The following is a 21644-nucleotide window of genomic DNA, read 5'->3' as shown; positions in this document are numbered from 1 at the left end:
ACCAGAACACACAGGAACAGAGGCCTTTTTTCTTTTTAAATGTGGTGTGACATTTCCTTTCACTCAGCAAAAATACTGAATAATAAGGCTCAAAGAAACATCTATTTTTAGGTAGGTAAGACAAAATGAGATGAATTCAACATCTTAGATATAAAATAATAAATCTAAACAGTATTAAAGGAGTTAAAATTATAAGATACATTTTGTTTTTTGTCCACAGGGATAAATAAATGTATGTACCTTTTTAAACAAGTGATAATAATGTGTGTTTGAATTTCAGTTGAGTAAAATCAAAACAAATCAATAAAGAGAAAAGAAAGTTGTGGGGTTTGGTGCTTCCTTCAGGTTTCTCTGATAGCAGTTGTACAAAATAGTAATTTTTACATTATTGAAAATAATATACTCTGTAATTAATAATATAAAATAACATTACATAACTAGTAAATTAAAAAAAAATTGCAGTTTAACTGTTTTCCCTCTACTGTTGTGTTGTTGCAGATCCTGAAAGATCTTTACATGTCTTCATGATGATTCAGGCCAGGAGAGAGGGATGAGAGTTGCAGAAAAGGAGGCAGAGGTTAGAAGCCAGAGGAGAATGATAACTTTTTTAGTGTAATAAGCTCTGCTGATTTTAGAAAAAAGCAGGAAATGTGTTAATTAGGAGAGTTCAGTCCTTTTCCAGCTCCAGGAAAAGTCCTAAATCTCACATTTTATGTGGAATTGCGCTCATTTGGGAGAAATATGAATGTAAGCTTTTTTTCTGTGCAATTTAACATCGCTTCCTCATGCTTAGTTTCTAGTGTTAATAACTGCCCCATCTTCTGTCTCCAAATTTATTCTTACTGTCTTTTTATACATTCAGATAAATATTTCCTTTTTTCAAACATGAGAAATCAGCAGATTCCATCTCCTTGTTCCTCTCTGAGTCTGAGAATGCAGGAATACAGTAACAGGAGAGGACAAATCATCATGTTTCTCATTGAATATCCCTTTCAATGGTTTACACATACACCCCTCTCTAGCCTTATTTTGGCATCTAGTCTGTAGTGCACCCAAGAGGCTCATACAGGTGGAATAATTTTTACTTCTTCCAAGGTCAGGAACACTAGACAACTGTTTTATTCTGTTGCTTTGAAATGAATCAGGATTTACAGAACAAGATACTATTAGCAGAGACTCTACTTTGTATTCACAAACAATAATTTTCCTGTTACAGCATATGATAAGGAGTGTCAACCATTACAGAGAAATACAACTGATATCACTAAAGATCCCTGTTACAGACACAGACTAGACTTAATGTATTAGCAGTAACTGGCAGACAACAAAATGTTTGGAAATGTAAGAGGAGAAACATTTTTTAAAACTGAGATCTCTGCTACTATTTTAATTTAGAAAATTATAGTAGCAGTGCTAATTCAGACATAGTCAGTGTTATGTCAAACTGAAGTATTACACTGACCAGCAAAAGATCAAATCTTCTAATTCTTTTATGTGAGCTGGCCAAAATTAATTTAGGTTTGCTTACTGAGAGCAGTACTCCTGTCCATGAATTTTGTAAGATCATCTCTTTAGGGTGTCATCTTTCAATCTTTTCCTCCAAAAACCTTCTCAGAGACTATTGAACTGCTTCTCTTCAAAGAGCCAAACAAACATTTAAATTATCTTGCAGCTTTACTGGACATTTTTCTCAGCAGAAGGGGGAAAATATCTGTTTATTTGGTGTCAACATCAATATAAGTTACTTTAAAAATACTGAGTCAGTCTGTCATTTGTATTTGTAGTTCAATGCATCACAGTGTATTGCTGATTCATCCTAAATACAACGGAAAAATTCATACATTTTTGTTATCTCTTGTATCAAAGCGAAATACTTAAATGAAAGGAGCCATTTAAAGAGAAAGGCTATGTTCCTATAGGAGGGGCAGATATAAATTGTAACAGTAGGTAGACTGTCTTTTTTAACATTATGGTAAAAGTAATTTTTCTGCTTTTGTCATAGATTAAAACAGCAAAGGGTCATAATAAATCTTTCTATCAGATCATCTCTGAGTTTATAATATATAATTTCCATTATGAAGGTATGTTATGCAAAACTCTTGTCTTGAAGAGCTACCTCATATAAATAATGCATGCACCTTAACTTGAAAATATTTCCAGATGCAGATATTCTGATATTCATTTATGCATTTTTTTTTTTCGAGGCTACTCCATGGCTGTTTTGAGATGTCTTGAAAGTGACATCCAAAAGAAATTGTAGAAATGAAAAATTCAAATAATGTCCCATTTCTTACAAAAAAAAAAAAAAAAAAAACCAAACAAAACAAGAAAAACCCCACTCTTTCCTCCCCTCTTCTTCCTAAAAATATTAAAAAAACCTGTGTAACTTCTGCAAAGAACACTGGTTGAAAGTGACTGTCATAATGCTAGGCTAGTCAAATCTTAATGCAGGTGTGTATTTTGTGAGGAATTCCTCTCTTTCTTCTGAGAATGGGCATGAGGTTTTCCTATCAGTTGATCATTTGATTGATGACACTAACATGATCAACTGTAAGGACTTGCTGAGTCTTTCTCATTGAGAGAAGACACCACACAGTAGTTTCCTGCTTCCTGGAGTTATGGCTGAATCCTGTTTATTTAAAGCATAGATTTTCTCCATTGTCATTTATCATTTGGCTGACTGACCGTGAGCCACCACTTAGCACAGGGAATGGGATTCCAAGACTTGGGAGCTAAGATGCATGAGAAATTTGCATTTCTTCTTTCTTGGTGCACACTTGTTATCATTATTCATCATAGATGATTTCTATTTCTCTAGGGAGAGATTTCTCTGTTTTTTAAAGAAGTTTCTCAAAAATGAGAACATCTTCCTCTTTTTTATTTTCTTTACCAAAAAATAATTAAATATGGTATGGTAATTTCTTTATAGGAGTTAACAGGAAAAAAAAATTAAGCTAAAGACTAAGCAAAGAGAGCATATCATCAGTGGACCAGACATAGAAACAGATTTTTATGCATTTTTTTCACTGTGAAATAAAATTTTTATATTTTATTTGTTCATGTTGTGAACAAAAGCCTATTTTGGAAATGTTATTTAGACTGATTACAGAATTTTTTTTGAAACTATGAAAAGTTAACTACTACAGAGTAATCTCAAATTCTGAGAAAGACCTCTAGCTCTAAAATTAGACCTATTTTATACCACAAGTGGTAGACACCTGAGCACCTTAATTTTCTATTCACAGTTAGAAGAAACCTGTTTTAAATATATTATAGGAAGTTATCCTAACTACCATTATAAAACAGAATTTTAAATTCTCATTCTTAACAAATAAGTTGATTTATCTGGATCTTTTGTTTGTTGGGATTTTGCGCAATTCTTCCAACTAATTTGGTGCTAGAGAAACAGTGAAGTTACTGTAGAAAATAAGGGCCATGATATAGCCCATATATGTCTTTTCCAGACAAATATTTTTCCAAATACCTTAACAGTTCTTAAGTGTCTGATTGGACACATAAGAACTGTAAGGGTAATTTGGATTCTATTATAGTTGTTAGGGCTGATTTTCATATTTCCTTGCCAGTTACTAAGACCTATCATTATAAATGCTGATTCAGCGTTGAAACAAATGCCTAAAATGTCACCAGCAGGACATATAAGAATTGCACATTTCAGTTTCTGTAATAACACTGCTTAAACCACCTTAGTCCTTCTGATGTTTTTTTTAAAGGCAGGTGAATTACAACAGTAGTGGACTTGATTTTACACTAAAGCTTACTGATTTCAGAAAATCATTAGGCACACAAAATATCCCTAAGAAGGGAAAATCCAGGGTGAAGGATTATAATCTTATTCCATTGTTATCCATGTAAGTTGTTAAAAGTATTTCTTTATATCCCATAGCTGGCATAATATATAAAATAAATATATTTTATCCAGGTAAATACTACTTGATCAGTACTAGCATTAATGACAATTGCATGCTACTTTTTGAATTTTGAGTTAGGATTAATTCTTTACTGGGTCAGTGTTGTTGGTTGACCTTGGCTGGATGTTGTCTCACCAAGCCACTCTATATTTCCCCTTCCCAGTGGACGAAGGGAGAGAGAATAAGAAAACAACTAACAGGTTTAAAGCAAAAAAAAAAAAAAAAAAAAAAAAAAAAAAAAAAAAAAAAAGTCAAACAAAACTTTTTAACTTTTTCTGTTCATAAACAAAGGGAACAGTTAATCTAAACTTCCCATCAGAGAGAAATGTTCAGACATTTCCCAGGAAGCAGGGCCTTAGCAAAAATAGCAGTTGCTCCAGAAGACAAACATTGTAGGATAAAATACCCCTCATTCCTCCTTTCTCCCTTAGGTTTTATATCTGTGCTGCTGTCATATGGTATGGAATATCTCTTCCGTTAGTTTGGGTCAGCTGTCCTGGTTCTGTCCCCTCGCCCAGGACCTTGCCCACTCCCAGCCCTTGTTAACACTGGTGTGTTATCAACACCTTTCCAGCTACCAGTGCAAAGCACAGCACTGTGAGGGCTGCTAAAGAAAAATTAACTCTATCTCAGTCAGACCCAATGCAGTCAGAAATGTGAGCAATTGAGGGGTCTTTCTTGGAAGACTCTGATTGTACATGGCCCTGGAGAGATGAGAAGTCCAGGAAGTACATTTAATTAATTCAAGAAAGTAATGGTCCATGCCAATCATCAGACTATCAAACAAAGGTAGAAAAGACCCTGCACAGATGAACAAGGAGCTGCTGCTGAAACTTGAACACAAAAAAAAAAAAAAAAATTCAAGGGGTTGAAGCAAGGTCAGATGTTCAAGAAGGAATACAAACACTTGAAATACACTAAAAATATGAGGTTAGGAAAGTCAAAATCCATGTAAAATTTAATCTGGGGTGAAGTCCCTGAAGAAAAATAAATTCAGAGAAATGTGAATTAATCAATTTCTTCTTAACTACAGTCTTTACCAGTAAACCAACCTTGAACAATCCCAGAACTCTGAGACCAGCAGAAAAGTCTAGAGTAAGGATTTAGAGGAGGACTAGGAGCACTTAGACAAACTGGGCAAACCCATGGGACATGATGGAGTGCATGGGAGGTCAGTTACCCTTGGAAGGTTGTGGCAGCTGAGGGAGGTTGCCAAGGGCTGGAAAAAGACAACATCATTCCTATCTTCATAAAAAGCAAGGAGAAGGATTGAGGGAACTAAAATCCAGTTGGTCTCACCTCTGTACCTGTGAAGGTAATAGAGCAAATAGTTCTGGTCATCTGAAAATATTGGAGATGATCAAGATGATTAAAAGTAGAGAGTTGGCACTGTTCAGCCAAGGAAGGAAAGGCAAGGCAAGGGGTAAAAACTGTAAGGGGGGCAGGATGCTGGGTCAGGTTGCTCAAAGAGGTTGTGGGTTCTCCATCCCCATAGAAATTCAAAACCTTATTACACATGGACTAGAGAGATCTGGCCATCCTGTCTGCAAAAGGACTGTACCAGATAATTGGCAAAGGCTTCTAGTCTCAGTTATTTTCTAATTTTGTGATAGGAATTATACTGAGGATACTGTTCATAATCTAATACTATTTAAATTATACCAGTATTTTTTTTAAACAGGCAGATATAAATTCTATACATTTCTTACTCCAAAAATGAAACTAAAATTTCTTTGATGAAATTTTTAACTAGCAAACTATATTTGGCCAGTTCCATCTGTTGTTAGAGGCTTTCCAAAGTCATTGAAAGTGTCCAGATGTTACAGTGATGAAGGCCATAAAAACATCTAGATATTTAGAGGCATGGAAAGTCTGCTTATCTAGCTCTTGCCTTTTTAAAAGGGAGCTTTCTTGTGCTGACATAATTTGAATTAATGGATTCCCTCACTGTCCTAAGTTATTAGCTGTATTAAAATTACAGTTTACCTGGAATTTTCAAATGTAAAAAAATCACACAAATGGAAATATATTAAAAATGTTTTTTGTTTATTTTTTAAAAAAAAAGGCATGAATCATGTCAAAATTTCAAGAGAAAATGTTTTTTGAACAACCTGGCATTGTTTATCTTATAAAATAAAAGACAGCTAAATGTGTAAGCAAAACATTAAACCACAAAACACAGGAAAAATGTCTTTTCTTTTTAAGTAGTATTGCTACAAAACATTGAAGGCCAAGATGAGCATAAATTCAAAAATAATTTGCTCAACTTTAGATTTCAAAAGTCTAAAGGACATCTTTGGACAGATGACTTTGAGTTGGCAGGGGATAGCAGATGATTAAGTCATTATTCAGAGAATGCTTATCCACCCATCATTAGAGAAAAAAAATCATACCCAAATTCTTCAGTTGAAGTGATTTGATCTTTATTTGAACTTGATAATAGTTTTCAATTATTTGTTTCCCAGGGCAGACTATGCTGGATACTTACATAATGTTTTATCTACATTTGCTAATTTAAAAGGTGGTTTGCACTGGCTACAAATATGTTGGTCATTATTTAATTTTAAGAAAATTTGTTTTAAACACTATAACATAAAAGAAAGAACACATACCAAATGAAGTAGACAGTAATGAGCACCAGAAAACACAGGAATAATGAACTGTTCTTTTTCTAATAATCTGAATTTCCTTTCTCATGACATTATGTCAACAAGTCAAGTATCAGTCACTATACCTTCCAACATTTTGCAGTTTAATAAATAAAAAAAAATTAAAATTATATAAATATAAAAATATATAAAATATAAAAAAGGTATGCATAAAACTTGGCATAAAAAAGGAAGAAGCAGGATCTAGATTGTTTCTTTCCTGTGGCTGCAGCATATTCCTGCTTCTTTTGAGAAAGCAGCTTGACTCATGTCAATAGATCATAAATGGCTCAAAACCCATTATTGAGCTCTCTGTTGCTCCATGTTAACCCCATTCTGGCAGTAATTCCTCTTTGTCACTTTTTTTGATGTCTCAGCCACCTCAAATCTCTTTTAAATATATTTTATCTCAAGTCAATGAAAACATTTTGTTATGTTCTTATATTTTTGTCTGTATCTTATTAAGAAATGCACAAATGATAATGAAAAAAATCAGTTGCCAAATATGATATGTGGACCTTTCTCTTTCCAAAGTGGCTGATTTTAGGTCATGTATTAGTTCACTTTCTTCAGTGTTATACTTTTAGATCAAAGGGTTCACAGGACAAAGCTAGAGACAAAACCAATATTGAATTACTTACAAAACATACAAAAAGATCTTGGAATTAAACTCAGTATATGGCAAAATTGGTTTTAAATATTTTATTTTTTATTTATTTTATAACCTATTACTATACAAATATAGCTTAACAATTCTATTTTTACAGTTTTCCCAGGATACAGGTCTTGATAACAGCTATGTGTGCTTGTACCAGGAGCCTCAGCTCTTGCCTGAATTTTCTGTACATAGTTTGAAACTTAATTCAAAATGAGAAATAGCAGTGGAAGTGACAAGGAACTTTTCTTGTCTCAATGGCAAAATGAAATTCATTGAGTATGAAAAAAAGATTTGATAAAAGTCAAAATGTGGCAAAAAATATTATCTGGAATTACAGTTTGTTAGTTGATGTTATCAACACCAAGAAAAGACTTGAATCCAGATAAATATTATTTTTAAAATAAGCAGAACTATGAAAAACATTAAAGATTAATTTTCTGGAAATTGAAGTAGAAATTATGAAGATAACTTAGCATCTCTCTTATATTTCCTCTTAAAATATGGACAAGAAACTTTGGAAGTGTCTCAGAAAAACTTTTGTTTCAAATTTTTATAAATATAACATCTAGTATTTTCCTTCAAAAAGAGGCTTTTAAAACCTGAAACAAATATATGATAAGATCATGAGTAAGGAACATGGACCTGCCTTTTTTGAAAAAAAAAAAAAAAAAAAAACCCAAAAAAAACCCCAGTAAAAATGCCAACAATTTAAAGAAAATGCAGTTTTCATACACAATTTTTAAAGCTTTAAGGGTGTATAATTAATTGAAAGAATTGGAGTTGAGAGCTTCATCTTCTATAAGTAAAACTACCAAATGAAGATACTGTGGAACTTTTGGCAGACAAACAGAACCTAGTAGGAACACATTGGAATATTTATTCCAAAATTTCTAACCTGAATAATGAACAGGAACTACTTCAGTTTCTCTTTTTAGGTGTTCTAGTACATAAAAATATCTGACTGCTTCCACCCTTTTACATGTATAGCTCCTAAGTAATTTTCCCATCCACTGCTTATAGAATTGGATATAAATGTTTTCTAGGTTCTAGGGTTAGAACTAACCCAAAAATTTCTTTTTTTTTTTTTTTTCCCACTGCTTACTTGAAAGGGCAAACACCTTAATTCAAATGGGCTATGCAAACTTTTGAACTTTAGTGCATAAATAAGTCTTCGTTGAGTTGCTCTACTAGAATGGCTTTAAAAATAAAGATGTTTGTGATTCAATAGATGTATTCTAAAAATTGTTTGCTACCTTCAATCAGTTGCTCATTTATTTCACAAAAGCAGAGATATATGGAATGTTACTATTCTTAAAAAAAGGGAAACATTCCAAGGTAAGTGAAAGTTACAACAAAAGAGTTATCAACAAAATTAATTTATCCAGCACAGGTTATAATAATATGTCTGGAATTATAAAGGATAAAATTGCACTGAGAACTTAGATGTGTGGTGGAGAGCACAAAATTAGAAAGTAGAAAATAATTCAGTAGCAGAAAAATTGTTTTGTTCCATAATTATTAAAATATTTTAATGATTATATGTATATGTATGGCTTCCATACTTTCATTGTCTCTTTTAGATGTTCTTTCATCCTTTAACTGTACTTTTGTTGGTGTGAAAAATAATCTGCATTCAGCACCAGGACAGGTGATGTAGTTATTTTTAAAACCATACATTAATATATATTTTGTTCTCTCTCTTTTTTCCCTTTCTTCTTCTGTTCTGTGTGTTTGGCTTTGTTTTTTTGTTTGGTTTTTTTTTTGTTTTTGTTTTTGTTTTGTTTTTTTCTTGGATACTGGTGCCTCTTCCTTCTTTTCCTTTCTGTTTGGTCAGTTGTTTTTGGCCAGTTTGTGTTTTTCCAGACATCACTCCATGATGTTGTTGAAGTATATGATGGCCCAGCTCTTCAGTCATCTTTGTTATCCTCTCTCTCAGGATCTCATTCAGGTATCATTTAATAGAACTCTCAGTATATTGTTATTTATTTTTTAAAATGAATCTAGAAAGAAAATGTAGTCCAGAAAAAAGAGAGAAAAACAGTTGCTGTATTTGCTTAAATTCGTCTCAGGCAAATATATGAAATCCACATTTTGAACTAAACACTTCAAAGTCATTGCATTGATGAATGAAATGGAGCAAGATCGCTCATTTTTGTCTTTGCCGCACCCCCCCCACCCCATTGATATTTAGCTAAGGTTTGGGTATTTAGGATTTCTTACTCTGTGCCTTTATGGCTTGATCTTGTGAGTAATTAGAAATAGGTAGTACATATTTGAATGGGAAAGCAAGGCATAAGGCATATTTGTACCAAAGTAAAATTAAATAGATTAGTTACATATTGAGTCTATTTAAGGAGGTAGGAGGCTTGGGATTTTTTTTGTTTGTTTAATTTTTCCATTTTGGTTTAGGTTTTCTGTGTTATTTAGTGGGGGGGTTGGGGGTATGTTGTGGGTATTTGTTGTTGTTTTTGTTGTTGTTGGTTTGTTGGTTTGGGGTTTTTTTGAGGGGCATTTTGAGGGGCATTTGTTTGGTTTTGGTAAAGGAAAAAAGCAACAAATATTCTTAGTAACAAAGATGAGTTTTAACTCCCCTTTCCTAGAATGACATAATACTGTCAACATAAAATATTAAAAGTGCAAATATCTTGCAAAGTTTACTGAAGCAGAACAGGGTTTGGAGAGTATTATTTCTGTCGGCAAAGATGTTGACAGGTGTTTTCTTTAGTAAGAAGTGGCTGTGATAACTTTGCATCTTCATTGTTTGAGTAGGTGAATCCCTTCCACTGAGCTCGGGGAACCAGATCACAGTCAGATTTACCTCAGTTGGACCAGTAACAGCCAAAGGATTTCATTTTGTTTATCAAGGTGAGACAACCTAGGGAAATGTGTACATTTATTCTGTTCATCATAGTTTGTAAATCATCAGAGAGGAACAGACTGAGAATGAAGAGAAAACTAATAGCCTTTTAAAAATAGAAAATTGTCTCTATTTCAACATGTTTTGAAAAATGTTTGAAACTATTCTTTTACCTGTATTTTGAAGCTGAGATCAAATACTTAAGAAGCATAAGAGGGGTTTCAAATTTAAGAAAATAGTTTTACAAAATTGCTGGTTTTGTTTGCTAATCTGATTTTACAAATGTTAAATCCATCTAGGTGTTCTAACTGGTTTATCTCCCAATTTAAATATGAATAGCTGTAAATGTTATTACCTGTGGAATAAAAATGATCTTACTGTTAAGATATTTTTCCTGGTTTACATTATTTGCCTTTTTATGGCTCAAATGGGAAATTTTATATACCAACACTTTACTGCAATTCACTCTTTCATTACATATAAATCCTCATCTGACAGAATACAAATTTAGAAATCCACATGAATAAATGTAAATATCTGACACAAAACGTTATTTTGAAACCCTGTATTAGTTGAATATCTCATGGTAGTATTTCTTATAAGTGTCATTTTAGATAGGTTTCCATGAAGATTTTATGCATTACTTCCAATCTTGGCAAGGATATCAGTGCTCTGCCCTCCTAAATAGTAACTCAGACATCAAAAGTGAGCAATCTCTATAGTGAAGATTCATTTGGGGATTATGGAAATGTTCTCAGCTGGGACAGAGCTGAAAGTTTCTTCCAGACATTTTAAATATTTGTGAGTCAATATCTGTATTCCCTCACCCAACTGAAAATTAAGAATCCAAAATATGTTCACAGCTGTTCCAAGAACAAGTGCAACACAGTGTAGCTCTGTGCCTGAACCAAGATTTGGAAAAAGGATTGGAAATGAATTTGCAGTTGGTTCACTGGTTCTTTTTGAGTGCAATCCAGGCTATATCCTCCATGGGTCAACAGCAATTAGATGTGATACAGTACCAAATGCACTGGCACAATGGAATGATTCACTCCCTACATGTATTGGTGAGTTCCTAAGGCTTTTTAATATAAATAATTACTGCTTAAAGTGTAGACTATTCTCCTGTTGAATATGTTTATTCTTTGTCATTGGTATAGTATTTTAGTCTTGCTTACTTTAATTTACTTTCTTTTTTATTCAAGGTTAAGTTTTATTCTTCTTTCTGTTCTATTTCTATTCTAACCTTGCTGTGAACTTTCACAGGTTTCATGAGCATGTTCTGCTGCCATAATTAATGTGAAAACTTCTCTTACATTAACATCCCTGGAAGTTCCTGGATATCCCTCTTTAATCAAGAATCAGAAGTCTTAGTTTGTGCCCTCACTCCTTGCAAGACTAAGATGCTTTTACACTGTAGATGTCTAACAAGATATTGCAACCTCTTAGGAAGACTACTATATTAAAGATTTAGAAATAGTTACATTAATATTTTGTTACTTTTCAGGAAAAGGCCAGTAGCTTTTCAGATCAGAAAACATACTTTTTCTGGTTCTAGTCACCTTGAGATTAAATTCTCAAAATTAAATTCATAAATTAAGGTGCATCCATTGATATTTATAAACTGACTTGGACCAACTAGAAATCTAGTAATTGCAATGAAATTCCCCACTTTACTTTTCCTGATAGGGAACAGAATTTTTTATAAAAAAATATCATAACCTGTTGCAAAAATGGTGTTATGGTACTGACTCCAGCAGAATACATAAGCAGAGGTTTAGGTGAGTAGATGAAAAGAAAACAAAGAATGTATTTCATTTGGCTGATGTTTCATCCGCCATGCTAACCAGCTGATGCTGCCCAGTAGAGTATGAGTGGTTTTTAGTAAATTATAGGATTATCTCCAAAATATCAAAATCCTGATAGAGATCAAGGCTAAGAATCAGTGGGGTACTATTGCTAAAATATGATTAATCAAGCTTTAAACAAGTAATGTTGATGTAGACTGTTTCAGGCATAGCAATAGAACCACAATTTCCATATCAATAAGGTGAAGTATATAGCTGTATCTCATTTAGTATCATAGATTACAGGTTAATCAGTAGAATTAAACTACTTTTCCCCTTGAATTATATTCCCTTTGTTTTTTTCAGTTATAACAACTTGACCAAGTGTTGAAATCATTCTTTTGGACATTGATCACAATGTATCATTGCTGTTTTAATACATGCTTCAGTCTATGAAGAGAAAGCTATCTGTCTCTAGACCAGCTAAATTGAGAAAGGGCTACAAACCACCTTCTGTGTGAAAATTCCTCTGTCAATAAAGGAGATAAAACACCTATGAGATGAAAATTGCATTAAAGTAAACCAGTTTGATAATTGAAGTGGTAGATGTGACCACATTAAATTACCTTAATTCTAGTGAATGTTTTAATCTTACATATTCAGATAATGGACATATGATCATTGAATCATAGAATTATTAAGGTCAGAAAAGACATCCAAGATCATCAAGTTCAACCTTTGATCAAACCTCACCATGCCATCTACATACAGCACAGCACAAAGTGCCACATCCACTCTTTTCTTGGACACTTACAGGGAGGGTAACTCCACCCCTGGGCAGCATATTTTAATGCTTAACCACACCTTCTGTGAAGAACTTCACCTGATGTCCAATCTGAACCTACCCTGCCACAGCCTGAGGCAATGTCCTCTTGCCTCTACTTCCATGGGAGAAGAGTTCAATCCCCACCCGGCTACAACGTCCTTTCAGGTTGTAGAGTAATAAAATCTCCCTGAGCCTTCTTTACAGCCCCAGCTTCCTCAGCCACTCTGATGATGCACTCTCTAGAGCCTTTGACAGCTTTGTTGCCCCTCTCTGGACTTACTGCAGCACTTCAATGTCTTTCTTGTAGTGTGGGGCCCTAAAATTAACACAACACTCAAGGTGCAGCCTGGCATCAACCATTCAGTCTGGTCATCCTTGTATGAGTAATTGTTTAAACACTTTAAGTGGCAATAGCTTTTAATTTATCCATGTAGTTCCAAACAGATTCTATTATTTTTATGCCACACAATATGTAACTACAATATTTATTATTAAGATAAGTTGCATTCTATCTATTTTCTAAATCCTCATATTTGCAACTCCTGAAGTCCCTTCAGAACTCAGTGATGTTGCATAGAAGAGATACATTAGCTTTTAATGGCCTTGATAAACCATCTCATCAGTCTTTTCCTTCAACTTCAAAAATAACAGCAGAATATCTGTATGCAGATTAAGATGTAATATTATTTGTCTCTGTTAGAACCTCTAATGATATAGACAAGATGCATTCAAGTTAAACATTTAAAAGAGAAGCTTGATGGTGCTTGATATGTCTGTCCTGTTTCATGCATAACACTTTTATTAATCCGTGAACAGATGTAATGAATGTAGTCTTGCAAGGATCTTGTAAATTCTTTATTGATGCAGTAGATGCACAGACTGTGATGAAATAACTCACACAAGCACAGAACAGTCAAGGAGTTGAGACTGGTGTTATTAATTATTTAGAGGAGCAATATTAGAAAGAATGAATGAAAGAATACTAGAAAGAAAAGAAAGAATGTTACCTTTTTTTGTGACACTTTTTATCTTTTATAGTAGTACAATACATAGCTTTTCATACTTCAATCTAAGCCTTAAAAATGCTTTATTTTTGTAAGATTACCAGGAGACAATAAAATGGATTTCACTCTGTAAAGGTCAAATAAACAAGGCAAATATTATCATGATTCTGTCAGGTAGGACACTGATTTTCTTCTACGCCATTTTTGGTCAGTTAAAATAAGAGTTTTGAGATATAAAATTTTATTTTCCTGAGGCATATATGTATTTTTTAATGTAGCATCCATTTAAAATGTTTTCAGCCAAGGTATAAGCTTTTATAATATGTCTTCTCACTTCTGAAGCTTCATACTTCTTTTCTTGCCTTATGCATTTCCTTTCAGTGCCCTGTGGTGGTATTTTAACAAAGCGCAAAGGGACCATTTTATCTCCTGGTTATCCTGAGCCTTATGACAACAATCTGAATTGTGTGTGGAAGATCACAGTACCAGAGGGAGCTGGGATTCAAGTAAGTTTACTTGCTACTTACTTGCCATCATCATATTTAGAACTGTTTATCCTTATGCAAAAGATGAAAAGATCATCTATCTGTACAATTTTTCTATCTCATTACTGATTCTGAAAATTAACTTTATTGCACATCTCTTTAATTATGCAGTGATTGAAAGTTATAAGATTTTAAAAAATCTTAAAATATGTACTTGTAGCCTTTTACTTAGAAGAATATCACCACAGATTCCAAACATATTTCAATAGATCAGTGACTACTTATAAGCTAAAGGAAATAGAGAGCCTTCCTAGGAATTCTTTTTTGCTCTCCTCAGATTTATATATCTCCTTTAACACAGTGAAATTAAGAGGGTTGCTTTCAAGGACAAGTTATATATGTTCTCCTAGAAACTCTGCTATTTACTCTATGTATATGGAAGTTCACTGTGATGTGAAGATGCTTCATTATGTTTCAACCTGAGATAGGAAATTATTCTTTTAACTAGTTTCAGAGTTATTGCTTACTTACATAGATTAAGAACCTAGTAGAACACTCAGTAGGAAAGTAGCCATTAAGCTTAGTCATGCATATCTCTAGAGTTCACTAAAGAAACTGACAGCAATCTGGTTATTGCACAGGCAGTTGAATTTAATAAATTAGAACTTCTAAGCATCATCTGAACAAATTCCTAGCAAAATGTACATCAAGAAATCATGAAAACAAGTTTTCTATGTCTATCCTAGTTCTAAATAGAACTTCTGTAGAAAATCAATATAGAGCTCCGTTTATGTAGGTAAAGACTTAATAAAGAAAATCAGAAAAAATCTTGACAGTGCTTTAAAGCTTTTTAATTAATTTTATTACAAAATTTTCAATAACATTTAATAGCCTAAATCAGTTTTGAGATTGATTTTGAGGAACACTAGTTGATTTAAAGAGTTGAGTAGGACAGCTGACAGGATACTTTGTTCTGTGCATTTCTTATACTAGGAAGATAGTTCAGAGGATTTAAATTAGGAGTAACTTTCCTCCTGACTTAGGCCATCACTGTTGCTTGAAACTGCTTATCTCTTATCACGGGCTGCGTTTTCCAGAATCATTAATGAGGTGATTAAATTACTAACTTTGATTTCAATTTGGGTGTTTAATATTTGTGATTCTCTTTTGCCCCAGAGTTGTAATAAACAAAAAGATATATTTACTGTCTCCAAGTATTGAAGCATGCTTACAGTGAGGGCCTCTTCACTGCTTCACTTAAGAAAAAGAAATCCATTGGCTATAGTATCTGACCAATTCCTGCAGAAATAGGTACAGTATTTGATGTCCCCATCCAAGAAATAGGTAGCCAAACTGAACATTTATTTTATGTAAAGCAAGGTCCAAGTCATATATTTCTTACAGAAGAATTACTTAATTACTTGGTTTTACTGGAACTGGTGTTTATTTCTTCTGCTGAAACTATTCCATTCTGGAGAAAAAAAACTGAGGCAAAAGAAGCATTATTCTCTAACTTAATGACTAAGGCACCCCTTTTTGACAGTGGTTGGGGTTTCATCATTCCTCTGTCTTTTTTAAAGCTTTTCAGTAAACAGTTAAAACAACCAAAAAGCTAACACCAGAAACCCTCCACTACTAGTCAGAAACAAGAATATGATGTTTCTCCACTTTGTAAGGTGTGATTTCACTATATGAGAACAGGTAGTTCTCATGCAGTTTACTTCCTTACCACTTTGCATCTCTAAAAAAATTGAGAATTGGATGGTGGGTGCTGCTGCCTAAGGGGAGAGAGTTCATGAGATGCTACACATCTCCATATGAGTGGAAGAATGTTTTCACCTCTGGAAGAAAGGAAGTGACTATTCTGCCTTTTATTTGTAGCATGCTAGTGACTGCTGCTCCTCAGGAGATGGGCTGGTGATGAAGGTAATCAAACACAGCAGTTTTCTCTTACCTGGAGGCAGAATTTAAAATGGCAAAATAGATGAAGCATCATGCTTCCCTGTGGGACTAGTTTAGTCCTCGAGAAAATAGAGAGATAAAACCTGCATGTATTGAAAATACCATGTTTCATCTTCTCCTCAATGTCCTCCAAACAAGAGAATCATATTCTATACCCATTGATTTTCATGGCTGTGTGACTCTTGACAGAGGTAATATGTGGTTGTCACTAAGGGTTACAGGATTTATAGTTTGAATTGGCAATCCAATAAGAAATAGTTGCCATTTTATTCACTTAATGATGATTTTCCATTCTCTTTGACAAGGGGACCAAGACAACTTTCCATGACTGAGAGCAACAGAGGCTACAATTTAGAATCATCTTTGAGTTTGAATAAAGAGGGCAAGAAGTTTATGTTCTTTGCCTCACATTTTTCTTCATAGGTGCAAGTGGTGAGTTTTGCCACAGAACACAACTGGGATTCCTTAGACTTTTATGATGGTGCTGACAACAATGCTCCAAGGCTTGGAAGTTATTCAGGTGACTGAGAAGATTTTACAATAAATGGTTCACAGATTCAACTCTTTACTGTAACACACAGCTCTTTCTGTGTGTGTAAGCATGCTTGAGCATGGTATGTGTGTTTGTCTCTCCTATAATTAGCAAGAGGTAATACTAGTTCTGTTTTAATCAGTCATTACTTAGCAGACATTCATAAACCTGTATCTTTTAAAATGTTAGAAATTAAATAACACTCAGAGGTGTCCAAACTAGATGTCTCTTAATCCAATTCTTTTCTCACACTTGTAGCTGGGTCCAGAAATAGAGACCTCAATAGGTATATTTTGATATTGTATATGAAAAAAGCATGCATTCTTTATCCTTATTTTAGACAGACAGTTCTTTTTGCTTTACTCTTCTTGTTTACTTTTGTTTTCTTTCATTATACTAAATACATGTGAATGCTAAGAGATCAGAGGCATTCATATTATCTTGACTAGTGCTGAAACACAAATAAATAGTCTGTCACATTTTTAAGAACAGGCCAGCAATATATTTTCAGAGCTGCTTGATATATTATTTTGACATAATAAATAAACATAACATGACTGTTATGTTTAGAATCATTCTGGGGACAGAATTTGCTCTTGCTTTTAAAAAGACCCTAGTGAATATTTCTCCTTTTGTGGGTAAAAGCAAAAAATATAAATTTATATTAGCCTTTCCTTGTCTGCTGTTCATGTCTCTGATATTCTGGTGCACTGAGAATGTAATAAAACTTTTATAGGGACAGCTATTTGATAGCATCCACGATGACAGAATATTATGGAATTGGTTATGTGACTTATCTCCTGTTCCCTCCCTCTTCACTGCTCCCACCATCTCCCCCCCTCCCCCTTTCTCTTTTTCTCTCCTTAATTCTGTTTGTATACACACATAGACATCACACCCTGACGTCTACACTTATGTCACTTTCTGTGCTTTTCAATAATATTTTGAATCTCTTTTCAGGAACAACCATACCTCCACTTCTAAACAGCACATCAAATAATTTGTACCTCAATTTTCAGTCTGATATCAGTGTTTCAGCTGCTGGATTTCACCTTGAGTATACAGGTAATTCAAAAATGTTCAATTAATAAAGAGCACTTGCTGGTTCCAGACATCAGTTCTACCTAAACTATACAATAGAGGAATATTTAGTCCTATTGCACATAATGAGACACATACTAGAACTTCAAAGTGATTTGTAAAATTCTCATTTAAATCCAAGTGAGCAAACTCAGGCCTGAAAACTGTACTATAAAAACTGTGAAATCTAGTTGGTTTTGCTTTCATCCTTAAATTGCTTTTGCTCTCTGAAAAACTTTCTGAACCTACAGCAGACAGAAATGCAGACAGAAATAAATGGAGATATGCTCATGTGGCAATCCTAATCCATTGTGTCCAGTGCAGCCGTGGTCTCTTCCCACAGATGCCGCCCCTGCAGCTCCACACTCCAGAACTCCTTGCCAAAATCTACAAATTATGCTCAATACAATAACATATGTACTATACAATATGTATGTGTAGGATACAACTAGTCACCCTTGGCAAAGAGGAGAGAAGGAATAATCTGGAAATAGCAGTTTTGCATCTTAAGTGAGAAATGCCTGCAGCTTGGTGAGAACACTGAATTATTTCAAATGGTTTTTATTATTGCTGAGTACACCACCAGTGGAAAAGGCTGTAGTTTTTATAAACATGCTTTCTGTCTGAATGACTTTGTCTCAGACGACTGACAGGAATTCTGGCAATCACCAGCTGTGTGGTTCCCTCTGCTTATATTGGTTCCAGCGTCTGATCTGCATAATTGTGTCACAGTTATTTCTTGTCAGTTTTACCATATGCAAATCCCATGCTCTGGTTGTCTGATTTACCAGTTGGAGAACACAGCCTTGCAAAATTACTGCCTGATCGCTTGTCTATAACTAAACATTAATTATAGGTAGAATTATCCTGCCATTTCCTTGAAATGCAGATAGTCCCTCAGCTGCTTACAACTTCAGATGAGAAAAAACATCAGGGAGTTATGAAAATGAAATAAAATTAGACTGAATCCTGTGGAAGTAAAAATGCACCTTTTTATTCCCACATGTCTGTGGCATTGTGTGGTTTTAGAATCGGTTATTCCTTCTGTCCCTCAATAATGGTTCGGTCCTCGGTTCCCCCCATGTACTTCCCTCACAATGGTTTCTCCCTATTTCCTCCTTTTTGGAGCTGCCCCCCTCCCCTGCCTGTCATGGTAACCACCCCTCCTATCTCGAGAATTCTCTGTGTCAGTCATCACTTATTCGATGTATGATTTGCCCCTGGGGTTTTTCCCCTTCCCTGTGTGATCCTCAGAGGCTTAGCTGTAACCCACGCTCCTCCCTGGGTCGTCATTATTGGTTAGCTTTGTGTCTCCTCCCATTACAGGGCCCCCCCCGGGACCCCCCTTCTTGTCGCCCATCCCGAGCCCCACCGGGGAAGATTAAAAGACCCTTGGTTCTTATACTGGTGTCCCTCCTCCTTCCTTTGCTTCGGTACCTCGTAGCCGAGATCCCGCTTGTGCCACCCACGCCGCAGACAGTAACCACTGCCCAGGGTTCCGGAGGGAATCCGGGAGTGGCACTTCGTGTGGCCACCTTCGACCGGGCCGGGGGCACCCAGCCGGGCTCCCGTACAGCTCCTGCGGCCGCAGAGAGAGGCTACACATGTCCAAATAACGTGTAACATACTGCCCATGTACGACTTCCACCTTTAAAAAAAGAAAATATTAGCAGTACACTACTTAAAGTATTGGTCCATGTCAAGAACGGTAACCAAATATGTGTGTATGGATTTATACAGGGATGTATGTGTGAATCTGAACAAAATCAATGTTTTTTGTGTGAGTGTATAAACCCAAAGTATATGTTGAAAATTTGTGATTCAGGAAATAATACTGATGTTTCTCAGTAGATACCCAATTTATCAGGAGCTCAGTGAAATATGCTGCTTTGCAAGATAAATGATTAATTTACTTTTCTTGTGTAAGTGATAGAGATATGTGATTAAAGGATCATTCAGTCTCTTGTGATTCAATCCAGACAGCAACTAAGCACCATAAAGCTGCTTGCTCACTTCCCCTGCTCCCAAGTAGGATGGGGAACAGATTTGGAAAAAAAAGTCAAATTTGTGGGTCGAGATAAAAACAGTTTAATAGAACAGAAAAGGAAAGGGAAATAATAATAATATGCAAATAAAACAATAATAATGAAATAAAATGTACAAAACAGATGATTCACAATGCAGTTGTTCACCACCCGCAGACTGATACACAGCCAGTTCACAAGGAGCAGTCACCAGCCAGTTTTCCCTTAGTTTATATGCTGAGAATGGGGTCATATGGTATGGGATTTGTTCAATTGGGATCAGCTGTCCTGAAACCTTATAGGTAGTTGCTTAGCGTGGATTTCAAGTATTAGGCACCAGCTGATTCACTCCTTGCATCCATGACTCCTCCACTATTCTCCAAGAAAGACATAGTCTCTGTGAAAGTTTTATGATTTTTTTTTTCCATCTGTTGTTCAATTGTTTTTCCAGAAGAGATTATGGAAAATTCGGCATTAAACTGAATCACAAATTTGGTATGGGAAATTAAGCTAAGGGACAGTGCTTTTTCATCATTGCTAGGAAGAAAGACAACAGAAACTGTGCCTTGTGTATCTTCTGGATTTTTGTCTCTTGCATTTTTCTACAGTAAATAGGATGTTTGCTTGCAATTCCGGAACTCACAAAACTGCTGTATTTATGAAGACATTTTGCCAGAAAGAGGGAGATACAGAGTTGCTCTCTTCAGTTGTCATATCTGGCTCTCAGACAGCAGTTCCTGCTCTAAAAGCAGTGATTATGTTTATAAAGATAGTTAGTAAATGGAAAGTAATGGCCAAATTTTAATGTCAGTGTTCCATACATTTATTTCATTTCATTGGAGCACATTCTGGCCAAGGACATCATGAGGAGTCAGCTGAATTAAAGTCCTGGTCTTTGAAATAGTAGGGCATGGTTCTCATGCAGAATCACATCTGAGTTAAGATTTATATTAAGCATTTTTCAAGTGAGCTTGCCATAAATATTTGTTTTCTCCAATTTGTAGTGCATCTTCCAAGTCTATTTCACCTATTCTTGGAGGCACAAGTCTGAAGGGAAGTATGCCCCATTTGCCAAAATGATTACTTTTTTATTTCGGCAACAGATTTCTCTAAGAAGGTTTCATTCTGTTTCATTTCCAATATCTCTTTTCATCCCTCCTAAATAGTTTTTTGTCCTGTCTGCTAGGGATTATCTTTTGAGCTTCAAAAAAATCCAAATGCAAATATAACAGTAAAAGAAAACAAAAGGGACTTCATTTGTTGAAGAAATATCTTAACACAAGTAAATGATACTTTGACATAAAGAATTAAGTGTTCATGTTCTGAAACTGAATAGTGTTCTTATCTATAATTTTTTTTATATCATATTTTTACTTCTCTCTTGAATTCAATCCATAAAATTCATTTTCTGTATTCCATTGGACATCCTAAATACAAAAATATATTGCATTTTAAATACATTATATCACCTGAACTTTTCCAACAAAGAACACCACAGACTGTTTTTTTATACACTTTCATAATGTTTATATGTTTTTACACTACTATAAAAATTTTGATTTATTGCTCATTTTCTCTAACTAAAGTTTTGCATTATCGAAAATTTCTTTGTTAGGTTTCTGTATTGAGCATCACAGGAGCTGCTGGAGAAGGGCAAGACAGCATCAAATAGCTTCTCTTTTTTTATACACAATTCTAATCTGAAAAGCAGAAGATACTGAAAGTATGTTTTCAATGAATGCCTGTGTTAAAATCTCTTTTAGCTTTGGCTATGAAAGTTCAATAGCACATTATACTGTGAGAGAAGTGTATGGCAGTTCAAGGAAGTATTCATGCACCACAAAAAATCAAT

At 34.6% G+C, this 21644-nt stretch overlaps 1 protein-coding gene across 3 annotated transcripts in view; it reads left to right on the top strand.

Annotated features, from left to right (window-relative positions):
• The window catches only part of CSMD3 (CUB and Sushi multiple domains 3), a 579290-nt gene that overhangs the window by 457677 nt on the left and 99969 nt on the right, over window positions 1–21644 (top strand). For 2 of the 3 annotated variants that reach the window (XM_030234789.2, XM_050970809.1), the window contains 6 exons: window positions 9070–9183; window positions 10005–10100; window positions 10956–11159; window positions 14091–14215; window positions 16580–16676; window positions 17649–17753. In XM_030234789.2, coding sequence (XP_030090649.2) covers window positions 9070–9183; window positions 10005–10100; window positions 10956–11159; window positions 14091–14215; window positions 16580–16676; window positions 17649–17753 — 741 coding nt within the window. The remainder of the gene's footprint in view (window positions 1–9069; window positions 9184–10004; window positions 10101–10955; window positions 11160–14090; window positions 14216–16579; window positions 16677–17648; window positions 17754–21644) is intronic. The other variant, XM_050970810.1, reaches the window with a different exon arrangement.

The sequence above is a fragment of the Serinus canaria genome, chromosome 2 (genome assembly GCF_022539315.1).
Source record: "Serinus canaria isolate serCan28SL12 chromosome 2, serCan2020, whole genome shotgun sequence".
Classification (NCBI taxonomy): domain Eukaryota; kingdom Metazoa; phylum Chordata; class Aves; order Passeriformes; family Fringillidae; genus Serinus; species Serinus canaria.
Note: the sequence above shows the minus strand (reverse complement) of the source record. Positions and strands in the feature narration are given on the sequence as shown.